General features: G+C 40.3%; 2 protein-coding genes across 7 annotated transcripts in view; both read right to left on the bottom strand.

Annotated features, from left to right (window-relative positions):
- LOC107680186 (gastrula zinc finger protein XlCGF57.1-like) overlaps positions 1–22,678 on the bottom strand; it is a 398,670-nt gene that overhangs the window by 250,028 nt on the left and 125,964 nt on the right. The gene's annotated exons all lie outside the window — the stretch shown is intronic.
- Positions 1–22,678, bottom strand: part of LOC107680196 (gastrula zinc finger protein XlCGF8.2DB-like) — a 163,056-nt gene that overhangs the window by 14,452 nt on the left and 125,926 nt on the right. The window contains exons 3-5 of one of the 5 annotated variants that reach the window (XM_016475991.1): positions 4,718–5,504; positions 2,829–2,859; positions 2,286–2,744 (exon numbers count right to left, since the gene is read on the bottom strand). The exons of 3 other annotated variants lie outside the window; for them this stretch is intronic. In XM_016475991.1, the coding sequence (XP_016331477.1) occupies positions 2,697–2,744; positions 2,829–2,859; positions 4,718–5,504 (866 nt within the window). In that variant the 3' untranslated portion in view covers positions 2,286–2,696. Of the gene's footprint in view, positions 1–2,285; positions 2,745–2,828; positions 2,860–4,149; positions 4,603–4,686; positions 5,505–22,678 lie in introns of those variants that run through there. One more of the 5 variants, XM_016475990.1, reaches the window with a different exon arrangement.

The raw sequence follows: 22,678 nt of genomic DNA, 5'->3' as shown, positions 1-22,678 counted from the left end.
CCTGTAACTTACATGCAGCAAAGTTTCAGGAGTGACATATTCCACATCCCTCATATAATTACGGGATTCACTTTCGAAATAGCTTGTTTACAATCAGGGCTAGTTGCTAAGCCTATATCCACCGCCTCAATGGCAGGCAAGTATTTCAGTTTAGTTTAAAAATCTCTCCTCTTTATAACATATGGATCACGTCCAACATATGTTTTGATTATAAATACCTTTCTCTTGTAATAGCGTGGTGGTTGGAGAGAGATCCCCTCATATGATTGTAAAGTGCGTTGGGTGTACAGCAATACAATGAAAGTGCTATATAAAAAAAATGCCCCAAAAATGCCTCATGCCAAAAAAAAGTACAGTACGGACTTTCCTCCATATGATCCGTTCTGCTTTTTTTGTCACTCCTGAAACTTTGCTGCATGTAAGTTACAGGGTATGTGGCTGTTGGTCCTGTTTGCAGCACGTAAAACAAAACTTTTATTCAAATTCTGAACTGATTATAACCTAGAAAGCGAGCAAATAGCGCTTCCATATAATCACTAAAAAGCTGTCACTCACTTCAATTTATCGCAACCTCACGATGTTCCTTTATAATCAGTGAAGCTTTCTGAACTGCAAATAATATCTCATTTACATCGTGTCTACGTGTTGCGTTCAGCACTGAGTGAATTCTGAATGCATGAGAGGTGGCAGCCCAATCTATTTATATCTTTATTAATATCTTAATATATTATTATATCTTATATTAACCATTTGCACACACGAGCATTATCCGGCTCCGCTCCTCCCGACCGCAGACGCAGGTTTATAAGCCACTTTTTCCTGTTTTTCAACCAATTTCTTGACTTTTCCCCACTTATGAACAACACATTTTCGTACACGATAAAAGCTCCTTGTGGCATCCATAAACAACGCAAAGCACAGGCATTTTGAGTTTCTGCTAGTGATTTCTATGTAGAAAAATCACTTCCTGCCCTCCAGCTGCATTTTGCCCAGTCATCAGTGACGTCATGTGCAAACAACCTATTGTGGCCAGCCTAAGGCACACCTGTGCAATAATCATGCTGTCTAATCAGCATCTTGATATGCCACACCTGTGAGGTGGATGGATTATCTCGGCAAAGGAGAAGTGCTCACTAACACAGATTTAGACAGATTTGTGAACAATATTTGAGAGAAATAGGCCTTTTGTGTACATAGAAAAAGTCTTAGATCTTTGAGTTCAGCTCATGAACAGTGGTGGCAAAAACAAAAGTGTTGCGTTTATAATTTTGTTCAGTATATTAAATGAAGAAATTAAACTTATTAATATTATTATAATACGTTTACATACGTTCCCGCGGCTATGCATAGATGTTAAATGCAGTCATACCATGTAATTACATTAGCCTACATATAGCCTATAATGGCGTGTTCTTTTCCTTGTTACATATGAAGAATTTTAGTTACAGCCAGAATTTTAGTTACAACCAGGATTTCTTTTCAAGCCACAATTCGAGCACAAATGAATGCGGCATTTGTTGTGAAGAGCACCCTGAAGCATAGGCCTTATTTGTTTTTTAGGTTGATAAATGCAGTGTTTAATTTTCTAACAGCACAAACGAAAGGATTTAGACTCACTGTAAAATAAAGAAAAAAAAAAAGAAAAAAACTCTGTGGCCGTGCTAAATGGGATGGAGAGTAAAGTTTCCGTTATATTTAAGAAGAGGTCATGGTAACATTGTTTCTTTTAACGGCACAAATCAAGCACAAATGAACAGGAAACCAGTTTGGAGAGATTTTGACGGCACGGGGTGGAGAGTGACGTCACTGCCTCAAATTCTGTTTGTTATTTCTAAGAAGGGGAAATATATTTGATGTTCATTTCAACGGCACAAATCAGCACTAATCGAGCACAAACGAATGACACCGGTTTTGTGCGATTTAGACAAACTGGGGTGGAGAGTGACGTCACAGCTCGCCGAAAACATTGTGGTTAAATCTAAGGAAGGAAAATAGATTCAGCGTTTGTTTTAACGACACAAACCCAACACAAACTAACTTTGGAGCGATTTGGGCAACATGGGGTGGAGAGTGACGTCACACGGTCAAAAAAATTGTGTTTAATATCTCAAACACCAAACCAGCACAAACATTTGTTTTTTGTGGCACAAATCAGCACAAACGAATGGCATAGCTTTGGTGATTATTTCTTTTTATGGGGCGCCAACTTCATGGAGGTACCTTCCAGATGTCATCAGAGGAGTACATTACCAGTACATTCTCTCACTAAGATGAATCAGAAAATGTAGTGTAAAGTTCTTTATTTCATTCAACTTGTCATTTTATTTATATGACCATCATTTATATTATCATTCAGTTATACAGTGTGGCTTTTCACAGCATGACCGAAGTTCAACTACTATTTTGATTCCAAGTTATCAATATATGAAATGGAATGATGTCTCTATAACAGGGGTATTCAATTAAAGTCCCCAGTGGAGGTCCAGACAATATTGTTATAGTTGATTTGGATAAAAGGGTCTGCTAAATGACTAAATGTAAATATAAATATAAATGCTTATTACTTGAAACTACAGCAAAGTAGATGGTCAGATGTAGCCTCAAGATAATGTAGATAGAGGTGAAGAATGAAAATAAGAGAAGTGGGTATGAAGGTATACAATCAGATGTGGCCCACACTCAGCAGCAGTGAACGTTCACTCAGATTTACAGGTGAAGGAGTTCTCTCCAGTGTGAACTCTCATGTGAGTTTTGAGGCTATACTCCTCACTAAAACTCTTTCCACATAGCTGACATATGAAACAGTTCTCTCCTGAGTGAAGTCTCATGTGGTAACTAAAGTTGTGTTGATGAGTGAAACTCTTTCCACACTGAGTGCAAGTGTAAGGCTTCTCTCCAGTGTGAAACACCTGTGCAATAATCATGCTGTCTAATCAGCATCTTGATATGCCACACCTGTGAGGTGGATGGATTATCTCGGCAAAGGAGAAGTGCTCACTAACACAGATTTAGACAGATTTGTGAACAATATTTGAGAGAAATAGGCCTTTTGTGTACATAGAAAAAGTCTTAGATCTTTGAGTTCAGCTCATGAACAGTGGGGGCAAAAACAAAAGTGTTGCGTTTATAATTTTGTTCAGTATATTAAATGAAGAAATTAAACTTATTAATATTATTATAATACGTTTACATACGTTCCCGCGGCTATGCATAGATGTTAAATGCAGTCATACCATGTAATTACATTAGCCTACATATAGCCTATAATGGCGTGTTCTTTTCCTTGTTACATATGAAGAATTTTAGTTACAGCCAGAATTTTAGTTACAACCAGGATTTCTTTTCAAGCCACAATTCGAGCACAAATGAATGCGGCATTTGTTGTGAAGAGCACCCTGAAGCATAGGCCTTATTTGTTTTTTAGGTTGATAAATGCAGTGTTTAATTTTCTAACAGCACAAACGAAAGGATTTAGACTCTAAAGAAAAAAAAGAAAAAAAAAAAGAAAAAAACTCTGTGGCCGTGCTAAATGGGATGGAGAGTAAAGTTTTTAAGAAGAGTAAGAAGAGGTCATGGTAACATTGTTTCTTTTAACGGCACAAATCAAGCACAAATGAACAGGAAACCAGTTTGGAGAGATTTTGACGGCACGGGGTGGAGAGTGACGTCACTGCCTCAAATTCTGTTTGTTATTTCTAAGAAGGGGAAATATATTTGATGTTCATTTCAACGGCACAAATCAGCACTAATCGAGCACAAACGAATGACACCGGTTTTGTGCGATTTAGACAAACTGGGGTGGAGAGTGACGTCACAGCTCGCCGAAAACATTGTGGTTAAATCTAAGGAAGGAAAATAGATTCAGCGTTTGTTTTAACGACACAAACCCAACACAAACTAACTTTGGAGCGATTTGGGCAACATGGGGTGGAGAGTGACGTCACACGGTCAAAAAAATTGTGTTTAATATCTCAAACACCAAACCAGCACAAACATTTGTTTTTTGTGGCACAAATCAGCACAAACGAATGGCATAGCTTTGGTGATTATTTCTTTTTATGGGGCGCCAACTTCATGGAGGTACCTTCCAGATGTCATCAGAGGAGTACATTACCAGTACATTCTCTCACTAAGATGAATCAGAAAATGTAGTGTAAAGTTCTTTATTTCATTCAACTTGTCATTTTATTTATATGACCATCATTTATATTATCATTCAGTTATACAGTGTGGCTTTTCACAGCATGACCGAAGTTCAACTACTATTTTGATTCCAAGTTATCAATATATGAAATGGAATGATGTCTCTATAACAGGGGTATTCAATTAAAGTCCCCAGTGGAGGTCCAGACAATATTGTTATAGTTGATTTGGATAAAAGGGTCTGCTAAATGACTAAATGTAAATATAAATGCTTATTACTTGAAACTACAGCAAAGTAGATGGTCAGATGTAGCCTCAAGATAATGTAGATAGAGGTGAAGAATGAAAATAAGAGAAGTGGGTATGAAGGTGTACAATCAGATTTGGCCCACACTCAGCAGCAGTGAACGTTCACTCAGATTTACAGGTGAAGGAGTTCTCTCCAGTGTGAACTCTCATGTGAGTTTTGAGGCTATACTCCTCACTAAAACTCTTTCCACATAGCTGACATATGAAACAGTTCTCTCCTGAGTGAAGTCTCATGTGGTAACTAAAGTTGTGTTGATGAGTGAAACTCTTTCCACACTGAGTGCAAGTGTAAGGCTTCTCTCCAGTGTGAACTCTCATGTGAATTTTCAGGCTACATTTATGACTAAAACTCTTTCCACATAGATGACATATAAAACAGTTTTCTCCTAAGTGAGTCCTTATGTGGCGATTAAGGCTTACTTTATGTATGAAACTCCTTCCACATTGACCACATATGAACTGTTTCTCTCCGGTGTGAATGGTCATGTGGTATCTACGGGTTAGTTCTGTCGTGAAGCTCTTTCCACACTGATCACATTTGAACAGCTTCTCTCCCGTGTGACTTCTCATGTGGTTATTATGAGTATGTTTATAAGCAAAACTCTTCCCACATTGAGTGCAAGTGTAAGGCTTCTCTCCAGAGTGAATCCTCATGTGGACTGCCAGGTTTTGTTTTTGAGGGAAATTCTTTCCACACTGTTTGCAGGTGAACAAGCTGTCTTCACTGTGAGTTCTCATGTGGGAATTAAGGTTGCCTTTATGTGCAAAACTCTGTCCACACTGAGAGCAAGTATAAGGCTTTTCTCCAGTGTGAATTCTCATGTGAATTTTAAGGTTTCCTTTTTGAGTGAAACTCTTTCCACACTGTTTACAGATGAAATGTCTCTCTCCAGTGTGAACTTTCATGTGGAGCGTAAGGTTTTGTTTTCGATTGAATCTCTTTCCACAATGCCGGCAGATAAGAAAACTGTTACATTCCATCTTTTCTCCAATTTTTAAATCATGATCTTTCTCTTCCAAATCCTTCAGCTCTTGACTCTTCTCAATCAGGTCTAGAAGAAAAATACAAAAGCAGTTTAAGTCATCAAAGTCTACTGAAAAAAAGACGAATGAAAAAGGTGTTTCTTGTAATCTCAGAAACTCTTTGCCTTCAAACTGCCGTCAACCTGGCAGTTATCAAACGCCTTGCGAAACAGAGCATGACCAAAGGTTTATTTTCCAGCACAACATTCCTGTGGACAGCATGAGAATTATATTGCCATTTGTGAACAAGCATTAGCACAGTTTAAGTCTTATCTCACATGAACCACGAAGCCAGTAAGACCGGCCTGCGTATCAGCCTGGAAAAATCACTGCGTATCAGCCTGCGCTATCACACATCTCCTGAATGAGTCTTGAGTGTGCAGATCAAAAACACAGACCAGGAAGACGCAGAATCTCATATGTATGCATATGCATATGAAAAATAATGCGATATTCAACACTAACCGCGTATAAATGAAAACTGCCTAATGTTACAAAGTGAAATGTCAATCTAGGAAGGCCTGTGCAAGCTTTGGGAGTGCTGATGGAAGCCATCCACTGCATCTTTGCTTTGATAATATTACTGAATATGATCCAGATGTAGGCTAGTATTTGATAAAAATGCTATTTTGTCAGCTTTTTTCTCAAAACGTTGCTTTTTCATGAAACCTACCTACATTCAAGTGTTGATAAAAAAAACAATGCTTAAAGCTAGAAAAAAAATTTGTTTTGTTTGAAAGTAGAGGGTCTGACCTTTATTTTGGCGTATTGCATGTTCAGATATTCATTTAACATGTGACATCAGTGGTTCATCCGCAATTATACGAAGCTACGAGAATACATTTTGTGCAAAAAAAAAAAAAAAAACGTTGTTCAACAATTCGTCTCCTCCGCATCACCCTGTAAACAGCATATGCTGTTCTGTGTCAGCTGCATCATGCCGGATCAGTTTCCTACGTTGTTGTGATTTGATCTGAACGGAAACAGCGTATCCGTGTGACGCAGCTAACACAGAACACAGAAGTCTTTCGGATGAGACATTAAACCGAGGTCCTGACTCTCTGTGGGCTAGAGTGAGCGGAGGCCGGCGGCTTGAGTGAGCGGAGGCCGGCGGCTAAAGTGAGCGGAGGTCGGCGGCTAGAGTGAGCGGAAGCCGGCGGGCTTGCGGCAACCACATGTGACGACCCCGGGCTGGACTCCACTTCGTCCACGGTGAAAGCCGATCCGGCGATCCACAGCGCGAAGTTGATGTATTTCCTCAGCGACCAGCACGGATCAGCTCTAGGCATGATGAAGCGGATATCGTCCTCTTTTGGAAGGCCAAACAAAGTAGTTCGTGGCAGCAAACGATCAAACTCTTGTCAGCTGGGATTCCGTGCCATGCTTTGCCCACACATTACAACTCGCCATAAACGATGGCTTCAACATATACATAAACAGGGTCATCGCAGCTGCTGAAAGACTTGTTCAGCACTTCAATCACAGTACTGTGGCTACCAGAGCACTCCGTGACAAACAGGCACAGTTGAAACTTCCACTGCATCGCCTGATACAGTCCTGCAAGACAAGGTGGAACTCGTTCAGTGACATGTTTGTCCGGCTCATGGAACAAATGTGGGCAGTGACTGCCGCACTGTCTGACCGCACTGTCACCAAACTAGCGGACGCCAGAATTCTTGAGCTCAAAGATGAATACTGGCAGCTGATGGAGGACATGGCACCTGTGTTGGCAGCGTTAAAGTGTGCCACGACTGTAATGTCTACCGAATCTGATGTGTCCATCTCAAATATCTATCCTATCACTTACGGCCTCTTACATTCACATCTTATGAGAAACGAAGAGGACAGCACTCGGGTTTTGGAGTTCAAAGCAAAAGTGCATGCCTCATTGGCGCAACGAATGCAGGTAAGAGACGTTTTGAGAAACATCCATTCCATACAAAATAATTTCATAGGCGATGCGCCACCTAATCGCTTAAATTCATTACTTTAAGTTCAATCTAGTGCACTCCCATCAAAGCCATCGATGATAGCGACGATGCTGGATGCCAGACACAAACATCTAGGCTTTCTAACCACATCAGAGAGGTTGGCTGCCAATGCAAAGCTGCACGAAATGGCATCCGCAGTAGATCTGACTGGGCCCCATACAGAAAATCCAAATAGTGGGGTTACTCAAAGTGTGCAGCAGGCCCAAGCTGGACGTGATGACGGGAAAAGAGCCCTTCGGATGCTTCTCGGAAGTTATTACAATGAACGGGATATCAATGACTCGGAAAGCGAAGTGAACAACTTTCTTAGAGAACAGCCTCTGTCCCTTGACACAAGTCCACTAGATTGGTGGAAAGCGAATGCCACCAGGTTTCCCAGGTTGTCTCGGATGGCAAAGGGCTATTTATGCATACCAGGAACATCCGTCCAATCAGAACGCGTGTTCTCAGCAGCTGGCCTGACGGTCAACAAACTTCGCACAAGACTAACTCCAGAACCTGTTAACATGCTGATCTTTTTGAACAAAAACCAGTGATGTGCACTTCAGGTATGCGGTGCTGTATCCTTTGTGTGCACACGAAGTTTGTATCATAATTGCGTTAAAGTAAACATTCATATTAATGCTGTACATAAAATAAAATAGTTAATAGAATTCAAATGGGTTCTTTTAAATATTTAAAGCTAAAAGTGTTGCACAGTTAACATTAAATGTGCTAAAATGTAGAAATGAAGACGATTTCTTAATACGTTTTAATTGTTGCAAATTTGTTTTTTTAAAGGAAAGTGTTGTAGAGTTACACAAATGTCTAGGCATTTAAAATGAAGTAATAAAAATTTGATGTTGAGCGTTTAATGCATCAAATGTTTATTTTTTTATGTTTACAACAAAAAGTGTTTATTGCTTTAAATGTTACGTTACACCATAAATGTGGTAAAATTAAAAATAAATGTCGCAAAGTTCACACAATGACATGGGTTGTTTTAAAAAAAAAAATTTAAACGAAAGTGTTGAAACGTTCACACAATAAATGTGATAGAATGGGGAAATTAAGATTATTTTAATGCATCAAATGTGTTAAATTATTTGTTTTCTTTAGTGTAAATGGGCACAAAATAAAAGTTTATAAGTACAAACTGTCAAATGGGTTTTTGAAAAATGACAGCAAAATAAAGTTTTATTTGAAAAGAAAACAATCTGTTTTGTCATTCAATTAACATTATCGAGGAAAATTAAATTAATACCAAAACAAATTTATTAAGAACTACTCCGGTACTATGCTTTGAGTGCGTCAGAAACAGAACGGGGTATCAATTTACTGTCTGGGGTTGTGTTGCGTTGCGCCGAGCTGCATCCAGTGTAGACTGCATCATCAGATCGTTAATTATTCGAAATAGATTAGCATATCATTTAACTTAACTGGTACATTTAGCTCTTGAGCAAGTAATATATAAGTATTAAAATGTCATCCATCTGAGGTAAGTAAATCTCAATTTCAAGACCGCTGAAGTGGGCCAATAACTAAATGGCATAGGCCTTTATCACGTAATGGGCATTCACGAGGAGATGGGCTTTTTCGCATTCTCTGGATTTTCCTTAATATGCACAATATCCTATGCACATTTGGGAAGAAAATAACACTTACAGTAACAAAAACTTGCTGACATGGACGCACGCATGCACCAGTTGGAGTGCGCATCTGAGACGGTGTTAGATTAGTCATTATATTTGAATAATTAAATAATTCTATTAAATGATCAATCGATTAATTTGATAATCCTACTAGCGTTTTATTTACAGTAAAAACCCTTTCCTTTGTGTGAGGACGCTTGCGTTTTTAGTGTCATTGCACACCTGGTCATGCGATGACTATGCTACTGCAGTAGACGCATCTTGCAGTATAAAGGTTAACGATTCATCGATTAATTGATCGTTAATTTAAACGAAGATCGATCGTGAGAATTTGTCGAAATTGACATCCCTAATCTACATCTTGAGTATCTTTCCACAGAATCACTGGTTTTGAGGATGAGAAGACAAAAATCACTTCATGACAACAAATCAGTCACTTTTTTTAGTTGCATAGTCAAGTGATGAACATGAATGGCTGTCATTGTTTTCAGTTCAGAAGTTGATATTGGGCAGTTAATGAGGTTCATATGTATATATATATATGTTCTTAATAAGTTATTTTTTTAATGCATGACATAACATAGAAGTAGGAGCTTCTCGGCTTCTCTTGATGGCAGCTAGTGATGGAAATTGATTCTTTCAAGAGATTCGTTCATTTTCAGTTCGTACACCAAAATGATTCGTTCACTGATTCGTTCAGTGACCATTTCTTCATATTACATAAATACGCCAGCAGGTGGCGAAAAAGAGTGTCTTACGTGTTGTGTCTTAAGTCAACGAATGTATTCACTTGTTACAAAAACTGATTTGGCTATATTAAAATGTGTGCATAATCTACTCATTAAATAAAGTCTAAATAAGTTGTTCAGATGACCAAAGCACAAGGTTTTCTTGCATAATTAACATTTTAATTGTTTGGTCAGACAATTACACATTCATAAATCGGGGATTAAACGTGGAGTTATGTTCTGTATGCTAAATATGAATATATAAACACGCGTATGTGCACAGTACCTATAACTGCGCTTTGCATCTGCTTTCTGCTGATTGCTGTTCGAGATTGACATGCTAAATGGCCGACTGACCAGGTACACACTCATTCATTTCGTTTACAAACGAGATATGTACCAGTTCGGTCATTTCGCTCACGAACGAGAAGATCTCTCAATCTCGTTCAGACTCAAAAGAAACTCGTTCAGTGAAGGGCGTATTCGTTCACTACATTCAACAAATCACATGCTCCGTCACATCTCAAACTCGAAGGCTATTGGCTCGAGGTTTAGTCATTCTTTGACAGGATGAATCAGTCCACATAGCTACCCGGTTCACCGAGCTGCGCATGCGCTGCCAATAGCGCCGCGCTGCTCTGGAGGGAGGAATTTCAGTGAATGAGAAATATGAGTCAATGGATTACGTGAACGAGAACGATTCGTTCAAAAAGAACGATTCTTTCACGAACGAAACATCACTAATGGCAGCATTAGTATTTGCCTGGTCATGTGCTATCAACATGTTTTTATTAGTGATGCAAAGTCCGATTCATTTCCGCGAACCGGTTCTTTTCGGACAGATCGGCTCATTGAACCGGTTCGAAAAGTAGATTCATCGGTTCCTGACGTCATCAAGCAATAACGTCTCTACGCACTCCTCTTTTGCTCTTACTCAAGTAGTTTTTTGGACAAGTACTTTTACTCTATTCACACTACATTTTTTGGAAGGTAATGGTACTTTTACTTGAGTATATTTTTTCAGTACTCTTCCCACCACTGCCCTCAAGTCATCCTAGGTAGTGATGCAAAGTCTGATTCATTTCCGCTAACCGGTTCTTTTCGGACCGATCGGCTCATTGAACCGGCTCAAAAAGCGGATTCATCGGTTCCTGATGTCATCAAGCAATAACGTCTCTGCGCATTTATTTTCTAACAACTAAGTGCAATGTTTTATCAATGAAAAATTCAAATAAGTAATTTGTGTCAACACATATTGAAACATTCAAAAAATAAAGTTATTTGTGTGAAAGCATATTGTTGATTATTGCCATTTAATTCACTTAAGTTAATGGTGTTTGTGGTCAGTTTCTTTCGCGGATCCTCAGATACGACTAACTGAGCAATATTGACTAGCCTACAACTCGGATAAGATTACAAAAAACATTTTACGCTCGCATGAGGTGGTTTTTCAGGCAATTCAAAAAAGGAATGATTCACAAAATTGGATTGGAAACGTTTTTTCCCGCGTTTACAGGTGATATGGCATATGTAAAATGTCATATGATCATTCTTCAATGTTCAATAACCTCCAAAAAACACTTCATACGTGGCCGCTTTCCAGTATAAAGGGGCGTTCCCTACCATTAATGCTTAGACAATTTACACTGCACACGTCTGCGGCGCATTACGGCTCCGACACAGCCACTGAAGCTGATTACAGCCACTCTAGTCAATGCTTGTGTTTATACCAAGCGGCAACCTCCTGCTCTCTCTCGTGAAGCCAACACGGAAGTGACTTAATCTGTAATTCATCAACTGGCCGCTAGAGGCTGGCTGCAAAAGGGAGTCAATCCCATAGACCCCCCCATGTTAAAATGCCTAACTTTACATCAGAAAAAAAACGTTTACAGCCTGGTACAAAAAATGATTTTGACGTCACGGACACTATGTCCATGTTTTTATACAGTCTATGGTTTATACCAGCCGCGCCACGCACGTTTCTGAAGCGGCTCTCCGCGCTGCTTCTGTCAAGATACATGCATACGCCTCCTTCGATTAAATATAGCCAAAATCCACCAAAATCCGTTGCCATGACTTGTTGTGAAGAGAAAAAATAAAGTTTTAGTCGCATAACATTGCACCGATAAAAATGATTTTGTGGTGAAGTAAATACTACATAAAAACACATGTAATTTCTACATTAAATAATTTAGTAAAAAAAAATAATAATTTAGTTCAGGCAAGAATTAAAAAAAATAAAGTAAATTCTATATTACTACTCAATTTAAGCTTGTAGAAATTAAAGTTTGAAATTATAAGCATATTTTACTTGGAATTGTTGTTATGTTTACAAGGATTCTTTAAGTAAATATCAAAGTTATGATCCCATTTTTCCCATAATGCACTGGGGCATGAATAATTAAAAAGGTTAAAATTGTCAGTTTTCGAGTTGTATTTACACAGTTTTATGGTTGATTTTGTCGCTAAGTTTAGTAACTTACTGTTTTGTGATATCTGGAGTTAATTTTCTACTCAAAATGACCCATTTATACTCAAAGACTGTCCACTGATTGTTACCGTCATTGTGTATGGTGTACCAAGTATTGAGGTCTCTGTGTTCAATGGAGTAATAATTATATTGAGTGGACATATTCTCTTCAAAGGATAACAAGCTGCTTACTTGCATGTTTGCAAGTAAACCACATACTATAATAGCATGGTTGTATTCCAGTGCTACATTGTTAGAGTAAATTTTATAAACTGTAATTGAGGGAAATGTACTTGAATATTGCATATTTAACAAAAGAATTAAGTAGAAATTACTCCTCAAACTCTTAACTGGCCATGTTAAATTTACTTATTTTGTTTGCTAATTTTACCTAACTTAGTTAAGTAGGTTTCGCTTAATTCAGTACTTAAATTTTACTTAAAATTTGTGTGTGCAAAAACTTGCAAAATAAAAATTAAGTAAATCTACTTATTGTTTTTTCAGTGTGGTTAATAGAAACGCCGTCATTTCGCAATACTTTTTTATCGACATTTATAAAATAATCGCCAAAGTTTTGCGCAAATCTGTAATGGAAACACGCCTAATGACTGCTAAAACTTGTATCACAGTATGCTGTACTGAATTGCATTGAAAGATTGAACTATTGTTGCTTTTTATATAGTTTGTTACTTTTTAAAAACCAACTTTTAAAAAATAAAATGAAAAGAAAAAATCTTGAACAGTTAAGAAACTAATTAAATTATTTCACAAATAAATTATGATTTATAGACAGCTAAATATCCAAAATATATTTACAATAGAACATTTATTGATTAAAACACAGGGGTGGACGGTAACAAAGTATTTTACTTCACAAATGCACTTGAGCATATTTTATAAGTATCTGTTTTTTAAGCATTTTTATTTTGCAAAACATTTACCTTTACTCCACTACATTTCATAAAACATTATACCTCATTATTTTGAACTGAAGAAATCACCACTGCTCTGAGATGCAAGAGTGATATCTTACACCGCGTCCTAACTTCAAGCGATGCGGCGCCGTGACTCGCAATAAAAGGTATCTTTTCCATGTTAATCAGAGTTTTGTCCTAACTAGCCGCAACTGCGACACGCAAAATTTCTATTTTAGAAACTGTTTCTATTTCTGCGACGTCGCGGATGGAACAACTTTCTGTGGGCTTGCCCACAAAAAAAACACACACGGGGCCCCCCTTTTTTTTATCTACATACAAATGTTGCACTAAAATTAGATTTCTGTGACAATTACAGTAAAATGTAAACGATAAATTGTCCATAACAAAAATGTAATATATTCAACAGCCAATCAAATACTTTTAACTTTAACTAAAACAGCACACGGTCAACAAGTAAACCTGTTGGTTTGTAGCAGCTGTTTCCAGATAAAGTCAGACAGATTATATATTTCACCATATTACAGTAATTCAAAAACCCATTTAGACCTCAACAGAACACCCAGAGCGACTGAGTGGAGCGCACGTCCATAGAGCGGAAAACGTAGCGGAGCGTCACACCGCTCCGCTTCGCTCACATGCTCTGCTTACAAATGAGGACAATGGAAGCAATAAAAGTCAACAAAAGAGCAATGATATACAAGTGCTATAACAAGTCTCAGTTAGCTTAACACAGCACACATAGCAAGGTCAAAATACTAGTGTTAGAGGCCTTATATAGAAACATATATGTATACATATATATACACACTACCGGTCAAATTTTGGGATCAGTAAAAAAAAATTAGTTTTTTGTAATTCAAGTTTTTATTGTTTTCATCTGGTACATGACAATATCATACAAAACACAAATTTCAGATTTATACATATACTGCATGTAAGGCCAGAATATATACAGTGGCTGAAACGACCAGAGATAAGACGGAATACTAAATAAGGAGAGAAGACAGAAAAACAAAAAATAAATACATAAATAAAAAAATATATAATAATCATAATAATGAAAAGTCAAAATTATTGTGTCACATGGAAAGAAAGTCTTCCCTAACCGGAATACACACAGGGACCCCTGCTTTGTTCTTATTACGTAGTTTTGTAGAGCAAACGTTCGTACGAGGCTGTCTTAGTCATTACATTATTATTTGTCAAACCCATTCTATTGAGTCTAAGACAGGGCTGTCCAAACTCTGTCCTGGAGGGCTGGTATCCTGCAGAGTTTAGCTCCAACCCTAATTAAACACACCTGAACCAGCTAATCAAGCTCTTACTAGGCATAGAAACATCCAGTCAGGTGTGTTGAGGCAAGTTGGAGCTAAACTCTGCAGGACACCGGCCCGCCAGGACCGAGTTTGGACAGCCCTGGTCTAAGAGGTGTCAAATAAAATATGTGTATGATTTTAAACTGTGTAAATTGTCCTCTAGCTTCTCTTACAATGTATTTGACAAAATTATTTTCCACTCTTCTTCCCCGATTACAATCCCAATGTCCTTTTCCCATATCATCTTTAAATTTCTGTCTCGCAGTCATTGCTGAGCACGTGGTTGTTCGTCCTGTAGAATACAGAGGCTTTTTGTTGGGGATGAGGCAGTGTTAGGAAGTCCAAGATGTGGTTTCCGTCCGTGTGCTGAATTTTTGTGGAAACACAATTTCTGATTTCAAGATTCAAGATTCAAGATTTTTTATTTGTCACATACATGGAGCCAGCGACGGGTCTGCTCTCACAGCTGCAGAGGATTTATTTCCAAAGGCACAGATGGTCCTCAGTCCCTGCCACATGCGTCGAGAGTCATTTAGCTGGAAATGAGACTCTATTCGTTCCCTGTATCGGAGTTTGGCGGCTCTTACCGCCCGTCGGAGATCATAGCACGATGCTTTGTACTCACTCATGTTCCCCGACGACAGACCGGCGTTGTATGCGGCAGTGCGTTTGTTTACTGCAGCACGGATTGTTCTGTCCACCCACGGTTTTTGATTTGAGAAGGTCCTTACAGTTTTTGTATCTGTTGCTTGTTCGGTTAGCGTGTTTACAAAGCTTAATGCTACATCCGTGAACTCGCTGACGTCAGATGAACTCGCTCTGAACATGTCCCAGTCGACGTCATCAAGAGCCGCCTGTAGCATAGCTTCTGAGTGGGAGGACCAGCGCGTCACTACTCTCTGCACCGGGGGTTCTTGAACGAGCCTTTGTTTATATTCCGGTGTGAGGAAAATGGCGGCATGGTCCGATTTGCCAAAAGCCGGTAGTGAGCGAGCTTTATAGGCATTCTTATACTGAGAGTAGCAATGATCCAGTGTATTCGGACCTCTAGTTGGACAGGATATATGTTGATAAAAGTTCGGCATGACCTGCCTGAGGTTGGCTTTGTTAAAGTCCCCCGCGATGATAAAAGCAGCGTCAGGATGTTTGTTAATGTAACCGCTAAGCACATCGTGAAGCTTAGACAAAGCCAAGCTGGTGTCTGCATGTGGTGGAATGTAAACAGCAGTAACGATGCTAGATGAAAACTCCCGGGGCAGATAGAATGGGCGGCAAATAATGGATAAATGTTCCAGATGAGGCGAGCAGGAGCGCGACAGAGTGGAGATATTCCTGGGGTCACACCATTTCTTGTTAATCATGAAACACACTCCACCACCTTTGGATTTCCCGGCCTCGGCTGTTCTGTCCATCCTTAAAACAGAGAAGTTATCAGACGGCGTTACAGCAGTGTCCGGGACCAAGGTCGTTAGCCATGTTTCAGACAAACAAAGGATGTTACAGTCCCTGATGTCCCGTTGGAAACTTATCCTGGCTCTGAGATCGTCCACCTTATTCTCTAAGGATTGGACATTCGCAAGCAGAATGCTCGGCAGAGGAGGGCTGTGTGCTCTTTGCCTCAGTCTGTTGCGAATCCCAGCGCGCTTCCCGCGGTGTTTCTTAATCCGTCGCCACGGTGGGTTATTCAGGTGGCCATTGTTCATCTCGGCGTTCCGGAGAATCTCAGATGGCCACGATGGGTTGGAGGATAAAGTGTCCTGAAACAGGTTAGTGTAGCGGTGTCCAATGTCCAAAAGTGTTCTTTTGTCGTAAGTGATCAGTGCAGACGATATGTGTGTAAAAAGAGAGAGCAAAAGAAAGTACAAAAGTAAATAAAAGCACAATCTAAGTGGAGCGACCTGGACGGCGTCCGAACTCAGCAGCGCCATCTTGGTATCTGATATTTTCTTTGAAGATATTTCCAGAAATGATCTTTTCCCTTTAAATTATACTTCTGCACAAGATTATTATAAGACATAAATACACCCTGTTCAAACAAATTTGTCACATTACACAAGCCATTCACATGCCATTTCTTCCAATATATGGGTGATTTCCCGATACGGTTGTTTACACTGTGATATATTATGCATCTTGTGAATCTTCGCCCATACCTCTCTGGAGTGCTTCTTGATAGGATTTGTGGTTGTGTCTAAACATTGAGACAAGTGCTCAATAGGGCTGTATGGCCATGACAAGGTCTTCTCAATAGTAACCCAATCTAATTGAGTATTATTATTCCAATGCTTGGCCAATTTGGCCATTTCAAAGGATATCTGATAGAGCCGAGGATCTGGTAATCCCAACCCTCCCTTATCCCAAGATGCACATAATTTGTTCAACTTTATCCTGGGCCTTTTCCCATTCCATAGGAAACGTTTAACCATTATATCATATTGATTAAAGATCAACTGTGGTATCGTAAGTGGTAGCATCATAAGCACGCAGTTAAGCTGAGACGAGACCACCATCTTAATTATATTCACCTTCCCCCATAAAGTTAACTGAATTTTTTTTCCCATTTGTCCAAGTTATTCCTTATGTTTTGTAGAAGTGGTGCCACATTTAACATTGGAATCTCTTCTAACTCCCTGCTTATCTTGATACCCAAAGATTTTATCCCTCTTGGGATCCATCTAAAGCCAAATTTAATTACCATATTTGCGTTACATATTCCGGATATAGGCGTAGCTTCCGACTTTGTCCAGTTAATTTTATATTAACACTTTAGAATAGGATTGAACTGTCTCCATTAAGTGAGGTAAGGACTTTTACCGAGGCCAGAATGTCGTCGGCATATAAAAACAATTTGTGCTCTTTGTCGCATCCCTGTGCGCCTGGAATGTTTGTATTAGCCCTGATAGCAATGGCCAATGGTTCCAGTGTGATATTGAACAATAATGGCAACAGCGGGCACCCCTGTCGTGTCCCCCTGGTGAGGTCAAAAGATGGAGAAACTTTACCGTTGGTAATCACGCATGCTGTAGGTGTCTTATATAATGTTTGAACCCACTTGATAAAACAAGGCCCAAACCGAAAATTTGACAATGTTGTGAATAGAAATTCCCAGTGAGCCCGATCGAACGCCTTCTCTGTGTCGAGTGAGAGGGCAACTGTTGTGACAAGTCAGAAGCGTGTGGATCCATTTGCAGCTTATCCTGGCTCTGAGATCGTCCACCTTATTCTCTAAGGATTGGACATTCGCAAGCAGAATGCTCGGCAGAGGAGGGCTGTGTGCTCTTTGCCTCAGTCTGTTGCGAATCCCAGCGCGCTTCCCGCGGTGTTTCTTAATCCGTCGCCACGGTGGGTTATTCAGGTGGCCATTGTTCATCTCGGCGTTCCGGAGAATCTCAGATGGCCACGATGGGTTGGAGGATAAAGTGTCCTGAAACAGGTTAGTGTAGCGGTGTCCAATGTCCAAAAGTGTTCTTTTGTCGTAAGTGATCAGTGCAGACGATATGTGTGTAAAAAGAGAGAGCAAAAGAAAGTACAAAAGTAAATAAAAGCACAATCTAAGTGGAGCGACCTGGACGGCGTCCGAACTCAGCAGCGCCATCTTGGTATCTGATATTTTCTTTGAAGATATTTCCAGAAATGATCTTTTCCCTTTAAATTATACTTCTGCACAAGATTATTATAAGACATAAATACACCCTGTTCAAACAAATTTGTCACATTACACAAGCCATTCACATGCCATTTCTTCCAATATATGGGTGATTTCCCGATACGGTTGTTTACACTGTGATATATTATGCATCTTGTGAATCTTCGCCCATACCTCTCTGGAGTGCTTCTTGATAGGATTTGTGGTTGTGTCTAAACATTGAGACAAGTGCTCAATAGGGCTGTATGGCCATGACAAGGTCTTCTCAATAGTAACCCAATCTAATTGAGTATTATTATTCCAATGCTTGGCCAATTTGGCCATTTCAAAGGATATCTGATAGAGCCGAGGATCTGGTAATCCCAACCCTCCCTTATCCCAAGATGCACATAATTTGTTCAACTTTATCCTGGGCCTTTTCCCATTCCATAGGAAACGTTTAACCATTATATCATATTGATTAAAGATCAACTGTGGTATCGTAAGTGGTAGCATCATAAGCACGCAGTTAAGCTGAGACGAGACCACCATCTTAATTATATTCACCTTCCCCCATAAAGTTAACTGAATTTTTTTTCCCATTTGTCCAAGTTATTCCTTATGTTTTGTAGAAGTGGTGCCACATTTAACATTGGAATCTCTTCTAACTCCCTGCTTATCTTGATACCCAAAGATTTTATCCCTCTTGGGATCCATCTAAAGCCAAATTTAATTACCATATTTGCGTTACATATTCCGGATATAGGCGTAGCTTCCGACTTTGTCCAGTTAATTTTATATTAACACTTTAGAATAGGATTGAACTGTCTCCATTAAGTGAGGTAAGGACTTTTACCGAGGCCAGAATGTCGTCGGCATATAAAAACAATTTGTGCCGCATCCCGCATCCCTGTGCGCCTGGAATGTTTGTATTAGCCCTGATAGCAATGGCCAATGGTTCCAGTTGAACAATACCGTCACATCAGTTACCACCCCGTCACAGGGTCATTTTGTTAAAAACTTAGAGAAAGGAAATGAAATGTTACATAAATTAATGCTGAATGATGTTCTTGTTGTGTGGACTAATCCAATAAATGTAAATTTATTTGTATTTTTTAAATTTGTTTTTTTCAGTACAAACAATGAGGCTGTTGTGACAAGTCAGAAGCGTGTGGATCCATTTGCAGCTTTATTAGAATAGTCAGACAATACAGGGTCAATACCGGCAAGGGAGAACAGCAGAGACAAGGCTGAGACAGAGTCGTGTACCAGGTGAGAGATCGGGGCAGGCGGCAGGCAAACAGAGTCCAGGTGAAACAATCCAAGTCGGGTCAGGCAGATAACAATCAGAGTAACGGGAAACAGTCCAAGAACAGATGCACAGAAAATCAAACACAGGTATAACTCTCGGAAATGACAGCCAGGGCAAATCAAGACTTCGCAGAGAGTCTGTGTGTGTGAGTGGTTTATATGTGTGTATGTTTAAGAGGTGCAGGTGTGGATGATTAATCAGTCCCAGGTAAATGATCTCTTCTGTTAAAAACTTATGTAGTGTTTGAGCTGTAAATTTGTTCCAATCAAGTATTCTTATAGTCGTTATAGGGCAACAACGTTACATTGTCATGGCAATAAAGTTGTAAAATTGGATATGATTTTACACAAGGTTAGTAGCTGTTTTTCACACTAAAATCATGTTAGCACATATTTTATGTTAAGTCTAGTGTCTATACTATTAAAATGGTGAGTATTTTAACATACACCATGGCTCCATTCACTTAAATTGCTGTCGATTAAGTTTAACTTGTACTGAACCCAAAATATGGCACATCTACCAAATATATGTCTCTTTTAACAATTTAAAAAGATATTTAAGTTTAATCTTTAATCTGGTTCATCAAATATTCACCCAGCGAGTGAATTATGAATGTCAGAGATCTTCTTTTCCCCCACAAGGGAATTGATTTGATTGGCTGCCCAACATTTCGTCATTATCGGATCACTTTGTGTAGTAGCAGTTTCTTCTGTATTTCACCCTGGTCTGTACAGAGGGTTATTTTTACTTTCACTGCCATAGAAATTGCCTATATTATAGCCTACTGAATCCTGTGGAAATAATACTTGTGGGACAACTCATGCATTTTTTAGTATTATACTAATGGATGTTTGCTGTTTGTGGAGGCCACAGAGAGTCGTAACATTTTAAAACAACCACTTAAGAACAGAAATCACTTTGGTTTCTGTTTTGGCTGTATGGCTGCATTTAAGATGACAGGATTTTAGTTGTTCTCCATCATGCATTGTAAATATGTTTGTGATGCATGCGTTTTGAATTGACACTCTCTTTTGCTGCTTAGTTTTTTACGTGTAGAGTAGACCAGTGCTTGAAGTGGGCCGGTACACACCGGTATGCAGTACCGGCTAGGGCTGGGCGGTATATCGAGTTTGTATGATATATTGATATTTTCTTTATAAGTGATTCGATATGAGGCAATACCATTTATATCGATATTGTTGCGACACATCAGAAGGGTTTGGATCCATTTGCAGTTTATTAAGAATAGTCAGACAATACAGGGTCAAATACCGGCAAGGCAGAACAGTAGAGACAAGGCAGAGACAGAATCGTGAACCAGGCGAGAGATCGGGGCAGGCGGCAAGCAAACAGAGTCCAGGTGAAACAATCCAAGTCGGGGCAGGCAGATAACAATCAGAGTAACGGGAAACAGTCCAAGACACAGAAAACAGAAAATCAAACACAGGTATAACTCTCGGAAATGACAGCCAGGGCAAATCAAGACTTCGTCTGTGTGTTGTGTGTGTGAGTGGTTTATATGTGTGTGTGTATATGAGGTGCAGGTGTGGATGATTAATCAGTCCCAGGCATGAGGGGTGATGGGATTTGGAGTCCGAATGGGAATGTCTAATATTCGGGAGACGGTTCCCTCTGGTGGTGCGGAGGAGGCGGTAAGGGAGCCTCCTCTGTAACAGAGCCCTCCCCCTGCGAGCGGCTCCTGACGCGAGGAAGCACACGACGCCGGGGTCTCCCACGGGGTCGGGGGGCCGGTTTCTCCGGATGCGTTCTGTGAAACTCCTAAGTGAGTGTGGGGTCCAGGATATCTCCAGCGTTGACCCAAGATCGCTCCTCCGGACCGAATCCCTCCCAATCGACCAGATACTGATCTAGCAACTCGTGCACTTGATACGCCTCCTCACCATCAACCAGGAAAGGCAGGGGGTTCTGCGGTCTGGCCCCCTCCTCCGTCTCTCCTCTCGGACCACCAGCGGGTTTCAGAAGTGATACATGGAATGTGGGAGAAATGCGGTAATTAGAGGGCAGTTCCAAACGAAATGATACTGGAGATATTTGTCTAGAAATTTTGAAGGGACCAACATACCTGGGACTGAGCTTTTTACAAGGAAGTCGGAGGCGTAGATCCTTGGTTGAGAGCCACACCCACTGGCCTGGGGTGTACTCGGGACTGGGACGTCGATGTCGGTTGGCTTGTTGTTCTTGACGCCTTACGGCATGAAGTAGGTGAGTATGTGCCCGGTCCCAGACCTCCTCGCTGTGTTGCAACCAATCTGTGACTGAAGGTAATTCGGTGGGTTCGCCAGACCAGGGAAACAGTGGAGGTTGAAAGCCCAGGATGCACTGGCAGCAGCGTGGGCCACCAGAATCGGTTCCTGAGTAGATTCTCCGTGGCAGTGATTCCAGGGTGACCCGAACTGAGCGTTGCGTGTACTTGGGTTAGAAGTCGTGGTCGAAGGGACTCAGGGACATAGGTGAGGTTTGCAGGGCATTCAGGAGGTGGCAGATTTTGAAGATTCAGATGTTCAATCTCAGTCATGATATCCCATTGTACTGGTGCCAAGAGTAGCTTGTCGGGAATGATATTGTCGTTGGAGCGGGGATGGCTTGTTTCCTCAGTTTGGCGAGAGAGAGCGTCAGCCTTGGTATTCTTGGTGCCTGGCCGGTATGTCACCGTGAACCGAAACCTCGTGAAGAACAATGCCCACCTGGCCTGTCGGGGGTTTAGACGTTTAGCTGAGCGCAGATACTCAAGATTTTTATGATCCGTGAGAACGATGAATGGAAGAGCAGCTCCCTCCAGCCAATGATGCCATTCCTCAAGCGCTAACTTTATAGCAAGAAGTTCACGGTTGCCCACGTCGTAATTCCGTTCTGCGGCTGTGAGTTTGCAAAAAAAAAAAAAAGTTTGTGGGAGAAAAAGGCACACGGATACATCTTTGCTGGTGTGCCATGACATTGAGACAGTATTGCCCCTACCCCTGTGTTAGAAGCGTCGACCTCCACTATGAACTCGCTTTCTGGGTCGGGGTGTCGAAGGATGGGTGCGGAAGTGAACCGAGTCTTTAGTTCGTTGAATGCTTGCCGTGACTCTGGTGACCAAATCAATCTGGCAGCGTGACGTTTAGTCATGGTTGTCAGAGGGGCGGCGACTGCACTGAAGTCTCTGATAAATCGCCTGTAGAAATTTGCAAA

The sequence above is a fragment of the Sinocyclocheilus anshuiensis genome, unplaced genomic scaffold (genome assembly GCF_001515605.1).
Source record: "Sinocyclocheilus anshuiensis isolate Anshui unplaced genomic scaffold, SAMN03320099.WGS_v1.1 scaffold492, whole genome shotgun sequence".
Lineage (NCBI taxonomy): Eukaryota > Metazoa > Chordata > Actinopteri > Cypriniformes > Cyprinidae > Sinocyclocheilus > Sinocyclocheilus anshuiensis.
The sequence above is the reverse complement of the archived record's forward strand: the minus strand, read 5'-3'. Positions and strand labels throughout refer to the sequence as shown.